Source organism: Takifugu flavidus, chromosome 6 (assembly GCF_003711565.1).
Source record: "Takifugu flavidus isolate HTHZ2018 chromosome 6, ASM371156v2, whole genome shotgun sequence".
Taxonomy (NCBI): Eukaryota; Metazoa; Chordata; class Actinopteri; order Tetraodontiformes; family Tetraodontidae; genus Takifugu; species Takifugu flavidus.
The window spans coordinates 2,853,692-2,863,981 of NC_079525.1; the positions used below are offsets into that span (position 1 = coordinate 2,853,692).

Genomic DNA, 10,290 nt, shown 5'->3' on the forward strand with positions numbered 1-10,290 from the left:
TGCACACAAAGTCTATGGTAATGGTTTTTACTTTATTTAAAATAAGTAGGTGAACAAAACCGTTTTCTTTATAGTTACTTAAATAACAGCATAATGTTCAAACATTCAAAAATGAAAATGTACAATAATTTATGAATATATCTTAAAGTTCTTCAATATTTTGCCCCAACAGTCTTCACATTTTGAAATTCAAAAATGTTCTACAGGTGACAGGAATGGTCCATTTCCACTCATGTGTAGAAGTGAGGTTTAACGTGACTTCCATCCTTTGGTCCTTCGGTGCTTTCGGAAATGGGCAGGAGAGCAGCGAGCGGAAGCGTCTGATAATGCCGAAGAGGTGCCAAGCCAAACCGTGTCACAATTCACTTGTGTTCCCATTATTTGTCGCACATACCTTTACAATCGAGTGTCCTTTTTGTTGTCAGGAAAACAAAAAATAAGCAGAGTAAAAAAAAAAAGAGGGGTCTGGAGCTTCTTACAGTGTTGAGACTGGTTCTTTAAAATGTAACATGGCAGTTCCTGGAATCAGGCTGATGTGAGGAGGGAAGGGAGGGGTTTTAAAAGTTCAATAATAGAGCTATATTATTTCATTCCTTTTCTCCTAGTGTAGACTCCTTAAAAAACAAACATACACAGCTATTCATAGACAGTTACTGATTGTGAAAAGCATCGGACTCATCCGCCTCTGAATATGCTATTTAGTCTGTCCAGCTCTTTGCAGTTGTCCATGGTCATTAGCTCTGCCTTCTTACGCATCCGCTCATCCCTGTAGACCTTTGCAGCGTACAGCAGGTCTGTTTCTGTGGCAGAAAAGTCAGAAAAATAACATGACTGAAAGCTAAAAAGTATTTAGGAGCCCAGATTTGGGAGTGTATCGCTGCCGCCGTGGTTACTTACTCGTCTGTCTCTCCTTCCAGCAGTTATTTCTGACGTTAGACACGTAGTCCTCCTCCACGTTTTTCTCAATCTGTTGCAGCGCCGAGGCCTTGTACTCGGACTTGAAGTCTCTGGTCACGTAGTAGTCCACGTGCAGGTTTTCAGTCTGCCGTTTTACAGTCTGCCCTGTAGACCTGGAGGAGGTAAAGTGTTGACAGTGGCAGAGATCTCCATGTTGGATGAGGATTGCAGACATTAATGAGCAGCAGCCAAAGTCATTTACATACGGTCTAGAGTAGAGGCTGTAGGGTGGGGGGGAGACCAACATCTGGCTCAAGAGGGACACTAGAATCAGGACCACGATGGGCATCAGCTGGATGAACATTGAGAAACCACCCTGGAGACGGACACACAACGGTTGTTTGATTTATAATAGACACGCCTATTAAGCCATCGCCTCAAGCATTTATTAAAATAAAGCCCATCCACGTACGTCTCCCCTCTCCTCCGTCCTCTCCTGCTGATACTCTGTCTGATGGCTGTTTCTCCTCCGGCTGTGGCTGAAGGTGTGTGAACTTGCTGCAGACAAAGACAAGGCAGCGATATTTTTACACGGGTCCTCCATCTATGGCCGTTTGCGGTGAGTCTGCTCACTGCGGCTCACTCACAGGAGGGGAAGCCGCCTCCGAAGAACATGTTGAAGAGGTCTTCAGGAGTGATGTCGGCCTCGAAACCCCTGTGGAAGTCGAAGCCTCCTCCGTGCGAGTGGCCCGGGCTGCTGGGCTCCTCTCCTCCCGTCAGGTCATACTGCCGTCGTTTGTTTGGGTTGCTCAGCACTGCGTACGCGTTGCCGATCTCTGGCAGGACAGAACCGCTTAAAAACCCACAAACTGCAAAAGAAAAATCTCAGAACTGAAGCTTAAAATGGTACTTTTAAAAGCCTCTGTGGCCCCGGGTGCGTGGTTTTTGTCTGGATGGAACTTGAGCGCCAGTTTCCTGTAGGCCTTCTTGAGCTCCTCATCGCCGACATCTTTACCAACTCCCAGCACCTCGTAGTAGTCCTTACACCGTTTTATCCTGGAGGAACGGAAGAGCACAAGGACCATGTACATGTTTAAACCAAGATCCTATAGCCGTTCAGTCACACATACATTTTGAACACATAGAATATTTATTATATGGTGCCGGAAATTAAAAATATTGACAGAAATCACCCCTTCCATATTAATGAGCATATCAGATTAAGTCCATTTTTATTTCCGAAAAGAGGTTTAACAATAGCTAAACTTAGCTAATGTTAAATGTTACTCCTTACTGGAGTGCTGACACAGCCCTCTTCTCTTCAAAGTAATGCTTTTGTTTTTTTAAATGCAACAGCTCCCTTCCCCGTAGATTATGTACAACGCAGCAGGGAATAAAGTGAGTGCCTGTGTGTGTGCAACAGCACTGGTAAAATTGCATAATAAAAAGCAGCAGATGTGTGTACAAACACAAGCATCGTTTAGAACCAGTGGCGCTCCGTGTAATGAGGTTTACTTCTCGCTCCTATCTTGTGGTCTAAAATTAGACCGTCCTGCAGTTACCTGGCGTCTAATTCACAACTCTATCTCTCACTTTCTGCCCTCACGGGTATAACGTCAAGCCAAGAGGGTTCCCATGGTAACGGCAGTGTGTGGACATTACTGCATCGACAGACGAAAGTCAGAATCAGCGCTGCCGCTTGTGAAAAAGCACATCAAAGCAGCTCAAATGAGGCAGCTAACAGACAAAGAGGGTTAGGGTTAGGGTTAGGGTGAAATACAGATGTAAAAAAAAAAAAAAAGATCCAAACACCTCTCACCTTTGCACACCTTCCACTTGCTCCGTTGTGAAGCCTTTGGAGGCATCAAGCGCTCCAGGTTCTTGGCCCTCCTTATCCTGATGAGCACCAGCGTGTTCCGAGGTCTCTGCCGGCCTTCTCCGATATGCACCGTTACCCGCTGAGCTTCCATTCTTCGTCAAAGCATCTAGTAATTCTGAAGAGCGGCGAAAAAGGTGGCGTGAAACTGACTGACGCGATATCAACATGGAGCAAACAATAAGGGAATTCCACAACTAAAATATCTTCCTTCTTCGAGGAGCCAAAAGTTGTGTTCCCCTCAATTTGAACTCAGTTGACCTCATTTGTATCACCTAAATAAACCAGAACTGAGGAAAGTGATGTGTTTTAACAAAATGAGATGTCCAGTTATGGTCTGTAAAGTGCATGAAGCGTAATAATGCTCCCATGTTTGCCTGCAGCTCCAACAGTATAATCCATATAATCCATCCCTCCAACAATGTAAATCCTGAACAGAATTCGCAATCCTGGAGTGCGCAGGGATGGCAATATGAAAGCTGTTACAGTAATATCTATGTGATCCAACCTTGCCAATTATCCACCAGCATCTTGTGTAGAGTGCCGGAAATCTTCCCTGCTTTATAGACATGCAATCAGGCAAGACCAGAGTCCACTACATTCCAGTATAACTGACGGGTTATAATTTAACAATTTGGGGGCAAAACTACAACTACAGCTCGTGTTATCATGTTATAACCATCAGCTTTGTGCACGGACAGCCTGTCGTTATACCTGCAAGCCCTCACTAGGTCAATCGTTGAATTAAAGGGTTGCATTTGAAAAGAGCAGCACCCGTCGCCCGTCCACAGTGGGTCGGCTGACCCAAACCGGTGTTCATTCGAAATCTACTGGCCTTACGCAGCTGCAACAACAACACGCCTAACGTGCACAACCCAGCTGTCAAGGACGGTTTTAACGGTCACGAATCGTGGATCTCAAGGCGCTGCAGGCGCTGACAGTTAGCATTAACAAACCGAATGAATGGTGGGTTTAAAATGTACTGTTACCAAACCCGTCCTTCCAAGGTATCCTTTATATACCGAGCTCGATGGGCTGACACCGTGTGTTTATCCCTAAACATGTATATCATATAACTTAGACTACGTCACCGCTTTGCTGAGAAGATGCCTTAATTTGTGTGAGCTAAGAGAAATCTAGGCCTCGTTTGACCACAGTTAATTCGGACTAGTGTTAATTTCCTGCCTTTAAGCCCTTTGCCATTCCCATTTAGCAGTTCCTAGTCATATACGTAGCAGTGGGCATTGAATAATAAATAACAATAGTATGCTCTACTATATGCAGGACTAGTAGACGTCAGCTAACACTAGCTTACACTTAGCTCAGTTAGCCCAGATCGACTTAAACCCCCAAACATTAGGGACCTTACTTTTCGCTTTCTCAGTGGGATATAGCTTCTCTGCTTTGTTGAGAAACCTCAGGGCCTTCTCTTTGTCTCCGGCTTCCAGAGCTTTCGTTGCTATGTGTATACATTTTTCAGCCTCGTCTCTGTTGCCTTCCATCTTTTTTCCTGTTCCTCCTCCGGCACGATCAGCTGATCAAGTCACGGCACGTGGTTAGAGCGCGCGCCGCAGTTTGCCGAAATCTTGACTTAATCATGAATTAATTTTGCAATTAAAGCCTTTAAATAGTACATATATATTAGGCAGGAGTTTAGAAAAGCGCACGCAAATGACCCGATGAAGGAGTGAGCGTACAAAAATCAGGAATAAAGCGTCAATGCCAATAATGTTTATCAAACAGAATATCTATAAGGACAAAATGTGACATCCTCAATAAAGGAACAGTTTAAATAGAACACAACAAAACGTGTCGAGTGTTATCAACAATGTTGTACCCTCATGTTTCTAATGAGTTTTAACAGTATAATGTTTTAACAATGAGCATGTTGTTGATGGAGGCTCGTGCAGTTTCAGTGTCAAACTTTATTTATACAGCACCATTTTACAAACCAACGTCCTCAGGACAGAAAATATGTCCAACGTCCCCCTGAGGGAGACACAATCTTGTAATAATACGCTCTCTTACATTCCGTCTTTACTTCTTTGTTTTGTTCGGAAAATGTTACTTTGACTTGCTGTTAATTCATTTTTGATTTTCGGTTATTCTACCAATTCCATTTTGTGTTATTTTTCTGATGATGATCATGATTTCCATGAGTGTTTGTCTGCCATCTGTGTCCCTTTCATCCCCACCTGTTTCCATTTCTCCTCCTTCGAGGATGCGAGAAAGCGAGTTACGAGTTAAGGTCCAACAGCGCCACCTAATGTTAAGAGAACTGCACCTGGAAACACCATCTGGATAAGCCGAGACGCGACTTGCCTCCCGCAGAAACAGGATCAAGCAGCAATAATACTTTGTAACCTTGTACAACTGGTATCAATTCACTGCAAGAATACTAGCGCTCTACTTTTCTGCACTTGTAACCTTAGTTTCTTGCCCAACCTCAAAGTTGTGAATAAAACATATTAGCTTGTTAGTGCATTCTGACCTAAAGCCCATTCTAGATCCTGTAAATAAGACCTCTCTCTCTAGGCAACTTGATTCTCTAACCGTAATCAATAATCTTCTGCCTCAACCAGCAATTCTGTTGAGGCTTACCCTCAACAGTGGATAAAAGCTGTCATTTTTGCTGAATGCCTCCAAATGTGCTTGCCTGTTTCTTTTTTTTTATGTGTTTCGTGCTTATTATCCTCAATTTATAATCCGTAACAAGGCCAAACCAAACAACTTTGCAGACAGACAAACAATCAAACAAATGCTGGCTGTCACATAATTTCTTATAGGCAGAGGTAATGAATACATTTATATTATATTAATAGCTCTGTTCTGTAAAATATAGGCAAAATACAGTAATTGAGGGGCTTTCTGCCCAGATAGATTTCAAGTAAATTTATAGTAAAGGCAACTGAGATAATTTACCACCATGGGGCTTTTTCCCCTCAAACCCACGATGTCTCTTTAAGCAGGTGTGCGAGAAGGAGGGAGTTTGGCTGAAAAGGAGCCCATGCTGTTGAGCGCTGCATGGATGCGGAAGTGCAGTCGGGACTCCATGTTGTAATCTTTGTAGTTTACCCTGAAATCAGGAAAAGCAGTCACATGGAACCGTTTGGGAAATGTAAGTTTGGAAAATTTGTTTCGATGTTAATTACAAAACCCCCAAACCTACTTGGCATTCTGTATCACAGTGATGGCCATGTTGATGTCACCTTTCTGTTTGTGTAACAGGCCCAGCTCAAACATGGTGAAGGGCACCAGGTAGGTGTCGTGCTTGATACCGTTTTCACTGCAAAGAGCAGAAAATGAAAGTTGGCCCACTGGAACACGCTACTTAACCTCCTACTACCGGTTTCATACACAAAAATTGAATTTTTGGGCTGTCTGCACCAAAACACCTAGTTCAGCACAATTGGTGCACACATATGGGTGATTTCACTGCCATCTAGTGGCGACAAATGAGTACTACATCACCAAAAAGCCGGGAGACATAAATAAAAATGATTGTCCAGATTAAGTTAGATATTTTAAAGGGATGATAATTAAAATGAACTATAATGCTCAAAATATATAATTATTTAAAGCTATTTGTCCTGTTTGTCATACCAACACAGGTTATCATTACAGCACAGAAGAATCGACTCCAGTGGCATTTTTTATATGAGATGTTAATTTTTTGTGTCTTCAACTGAGGGGAGTCGAGATGACCTCACCTGGAAATAACGTGATTGAAGCAGTGCTCAGCCTGGATCAGACGCCCCAAATGCCTGAGACACAGGCCCTTCAGCAGCTGGACCACACACTGGTCGTCTAGGTGATACTCTGTGGGGTCTGGATGTGGAATGACAGGTTGCTATTTTCACACCTGTGCATAAAAGTGCGTGGGGCAAACTAAAAGTCTTGAAGGAAATTTTACTTGGGTCGTTTCTGAGCTGCTCGTCTGCTTCCTCTAATGTGGCCAAAATGTTTTGGGTCAGACCGGGTCGTTTGCCGACCACGGTGAAGCCATTCCAGACGTACATCATTTCCTGTGGAGACGGAGGACAGATGTTGGATGTTGGAGAAGATTATCCAGAAGCAGCGGGTGAGAAGGAGTTTTCTCACCAGAGCAGGGACAGGTAGCTTGGCGGGGTGGGGGGAATTGTACCGCTGCGCCTTCTTTGCTGCAAACTTCTCCGTCGGAATGGATTTGCCTGCAATCCTCATCCTGAGACCGTCCACCTGCCTGCAAGACGCGTCCCACAGTTTCCAGAATGCCCCGTGAATTACCGCCAGCAAACAGCGGTTCTGTGTCTCCCACCTGAAGAGTTCTGCCACGTCCTCCCCCAGCGCTGTCACCTCCTCCTCTGGCAGCATGCTCAGGATGGCTGCTTTTTGAAACGCATAAACAGCCTGCAAAAGAGGAGCAAATCAGAAGGGCATCATGGGTAAGAAACGAGAACAATTTAGAGCTGGTGCTGGCTGCTGCACCTGCGACCATTTGTTCTCTTTGCAGAGCAGGTCAGCGTAGCGATACGCTTCCTTCCACCTTAACTCGAAGGAGTAGGCCCACATCAGCTCCCAGTAGCACAGGTGATGGATCTGGCGCCACTCCTCCTGTGCTGCAATACACGCCAGGAACTTCTCCTGGGCCTGCAGAGGAGCAGGTGTCACCGCTAATTGGGCCGCAAGAAGAACCTCGTCGGCTAAGGTCGTAGCTGTTAAAAGTACTCACAAATGTGAAGTCGCCTTTGAGCAGCGCGATCCGTGCGGTGTAGAAGAGCATGAGGGCCCCCTGTGGACAAGGAGGAAGCAAATACGTTAAATGAAGCATGGCTTCATTTTTATGAAACAAAGTTTCAAGGGTCAACTCACATTAGGGAACTTTTCAACATAGGGCTTTAGCAGAGCTTCGGCCTCAGCGAGGTTCGTTTCGCCAGTACCTGACGGAGGAAAAAGGGGCAAAAATTGCTGCGTTGATTTTAATTTTAAGGAATGGAGGTGAGGAAAGGCCTTCAGCAGTGTTCTTACCCAGAATCACAGTGATGTAGAGGTGAAACATCAGGAGAGTTAAGGTGCTGAGGATAGAGCGTAGGCTGTTGCTGGTGGCTCCTTCTCTTAACTCAGACAAACCAAGTTCCTGGAAGTCATCATGATGTGTTTAGTGTGATGCTAAACAACCCGGAGAAAGTCATGTGGCAGACTGATCGTAGCTACCCTGTCTCCAGAGAAGCCCAGAAACTCCATCAATCTGATGACTCTGGATGGCAACAGAGACAACATCTGGAGAGAGGTGAGGAAGATTTTGTCAATATTAGTTGCAACAGCAATATTTGAATTGGGTGTGTGAGTTCTCACCAGATTAAAGGATCCTATACCCATGTTGATACCTCCCTTGAAGTGAACATACGTGCTCTTCTGTTTCTCCAAATCTTTTACCACATTTGATAAGTCTTGACAGTCCCTGGTTTAGAAAATAACATCTTATGTATTCAACATCTTGCAGCCTTGAATATCCTGTATTTCCCACACAAGCCACCATCACCGTCCTCACTTGTAAATCTGGTAACTGTGTCTGATTTTCATTCCTCCTTTGATAAAGCTGATGAGACTCTCATCCAGGAAGGTGAGAGCTGCTTTCTGGAGCAGGACTTCAGCGTAGCACAGTTCCGCATGCATTTCCTCTGTTCACAGTGACATATTTACATTTAAATAATGCAGGTGCAGTTTACAATATAGCTATGATCTAAAAGTAAATTACAAGCCAAGAATAAATTTAAAAAAACTTTAATTGATAGACAAACCATCACTGATAAAGTCAAAAGTTCAAGCCTGACTGGCCGTTTGCAGTGATTAGTAGGACGCCCCCTAGTGGAAACATACGGTGCTTAAGCGTTGGCTCTCCCCGGATTGACAGCATCAGTTAAGCAATATTTACCTTCTAAAATGATACATCAAAAACAAAAAATGTTTCAGAGGGACGTCATTTTATCAATACAGCTTTAATATAGTATCAATATAGTTTAAACTGATGCAGTTTAAAAGTGGTGCTGTATCTGGAAACCAGTATTTTACAAAGCAATGCACGAACTATGACAAAAAGCCTCAGAGAACTTCCTGCATTTGTGTTGTTATGTTGCAGTTCCATACACTTTCACTTTATTTTAGTTCATGACAACATTGAAGATACATATGGTGACAGAGGAAGCTCATTCCTTACCCTCAGTAGAGTTCTCAGCTGGTTGTCCATACCAAAAGCTTGCTATGGTCTCCATGAAGCCACTTTTCTTCCTAAATCTACATTAAAGAGCACACAACAAACGGTAACACCGCAGGACATCAAAATAAGGAAACTTCTTTCTTTTTTTCCTTCGAAAATGTCTGAAACCTTTGGCACGTCTGCAGGGATTCTCTCAGCGATGTCATGGCAGCGTCCATGTCCTTTGGTTCAAAGGTCATGGCAGCCTGCATGACCAAGATGCTGCTGTAACCCATCGCATGGTACATGCTCTCCGACTTCCTGGAGGGGACACATCAGAGTAGTGGAGAAAATCTGACTGATTGCGCAACATTAAAAACTAGATAAGCAGAGATTTACGGTACTTACCAAGGTTTCAGCAGGGCCAAAGCATCTGCAAACCGGTTGTTCAGAAAGAGCTGCAGGGCACTGGAGCAGTCCTTCAAAGCACTCTCCAGATCTATGACTGGTGACCTGAATGAGCCAACAACAATTCACACTCCTGCAATCGTGCGCATGGTGCGTTTCCTCTCAATTATGATCACACGTAATTGCATAATAAACCGTACAAAATAGAGAATTTAGTCATACAAATTTTTAAAAAAAATCTACTTTCAAGCATGATCGACTTTAAAAACCCAGGATCGGGAGTCAAAACACAATTTGGTATTAAAGAGCAGTTGGAATATTCAAATATGCTGATTCAATAAAATTTATTTCACTTACGCTCCCTCTGTAGTGGAATGATTCAGATCCCCCTAAAAGTTGGTGAAGGTGAGAAACACTTTAATAAGAGCAAAACCGATATGAAAGATGATCAGTTCAAGAGGAAATAGGCCAAAACTCTGGATTTGCGTCATGTTCGGATCAGAACTCCCATTTTTTCTTCTTTGTTAGTTTTGCATTGTAAAAATGTCACAAATCGTCCAACTCCGTCAGGCCAGAGACGTAAAACAACCTACCTGTTGAGGTTTCTCCATCGTGCCTGTAAATGTCAGAGTATGTAGCAGAAAACAGGAGGATATTAAGGATATTTTATATTCTGTACTTCTGCGTCAGGCGATCGCCTTATTGACTCCCAGAATGCTCACTGTAGTGCGTCAGAGTATTTATAAAAGCTGGGAGTGGTTGAGGCTGCTGAAAGCCATCCTCCAAATGTGGTCCAGCGGCTCTGCTACGTGCACGGACATTTCTCGGTACTGCATTTCGGTTTTTTACGAGTAGACATTTTTCATTGTAATCTAACCATGAGTAAAAGTCAGCCCACTCAACGGGAAGAGAACACAGCCGGGTCACTCCAGGA

General features: G+C 43.8%; 2 protein-coding genes across 3 annotated transcripts; both read right to left on the bottom strand.

Annotated features, from left to right (window-relative positions):
* Positions 1-13: 13 nt before the first annotated feature.
* Positions 14-4,318, bottom strand: dnajb14 (DnaJ heat shock protein family (Hsp40) member B14). Of its 2 annotated transcripts, none has more exons than XM_057036469.1 (8): positions 4,143-4,318; positions 2,717-2,891; positions 1,808-1,953; positions 1,545-1,733; positions 1,370-1,455; positions 1,164-1,273; positions 898-1,070; positions 14-800 (listed from the first exon to the last, which is right to left on the bottom strand). In XM_057036469.1, the coding sequence occupies exons 1-8, from the start codon at positions 4,273-4,275 to the stop codon at positions 676-678; spliced, it is 1,137 nt and encodes a 378-aa protein (XP_056892449.1). In that variant the 5' UTR covers positions 4,276-4,318; the 3' UTR covers positions 14-675. The 2 variants fall into 2 exon arrangements, with proteins under 2 accessions (XP_056892449.1, XP_056892447.1); XM_057036467.1 differs by having other exon boundaries at positions 1,164-1,271; positions 1,362-1,455.
* Positions 4,319-4,680: 362 nt separating this feature from the next.
* On the bottom strand, positions 4,681-10,290 carry LOC130527744 (tetratricopeptide repeat protein 39B-like). Its single transcript, XM_057036459.1, has 18 exons — positions 9,950-10,290; positions 9,714-9,745; positions 9,357-9,461; positions 9,138-9,269; positions 8,970-9,046; positions 8,304-8,433; positions 8,108-8,213; positions 7,967-8,032; positions 7,781-7,889; positions 7,625-7,692; positions 7,485-7,544; positions 7,241-7,402; positions 7,071-7,162; positions 6,875-6,995; positions 6,687-6,798; positions 6,484-6,601; positions 5,943-6,059; positions 4,681-5,849 (listed from the first exon to the last, which is right to left on the bottom strand). Exons 1-18 carry the CDS (start codon positions 9,965-9,967, stop codon positions 5,735-5,737), a joined length of 1,740 nt encoding a protein of 579 aa, XP_056892439.1. The 5' UTR covers positions 9,968-10,290; the 3' UTR covers positions 4,681-5,734.

What these genes read in the sequence shown, in the direction of transcription:
- LOC130527744 (XM_057036459.1), bottom strand. An exon ending in AGCTACCTGTCCCTGCTCTG is followed by an intron (nt 6,799 to 6,874) that starts GTGAGAAAACTC and finishes CCGTCTCCACAG; the next exon opens with GAAATGATGTACGTCTGGAA. An exon ending in TTCAATCACGTTATTTCCAG is followed by an intron (nt 6,060 to 6,483) that starts GTGAGGTCATCT and finishes TGCTCTTTGCAG; the next exon opens with TGAAAACGGTATCAAGCACG.
- dnajb14 (XM_057036467.1), bottom strand. Translation starts at nt 4,275, where the DNA reads ATGGAAGGCAACAGAGACGAGGCTGAAAAATGTATACACATAGCAACG. An exon ending in CAAGTGGAAGGTGTGCAAAG is followed by an intron (nt 1,954 to 2,716) that starts GTGAGAGGTGTT and finishes CCGTTCCTCCAG; the next exon opens with GATAAAACGGTGTAAGGACT. An exon ending in CTGGAAGGAGAGACAGACGA is followed by an intron (nt 801 to 897) that starts GTAAGTAACCAC and finishes TTTCTGCCACAG; the next exon opens with AAACAGACCTGCTGTACGCT.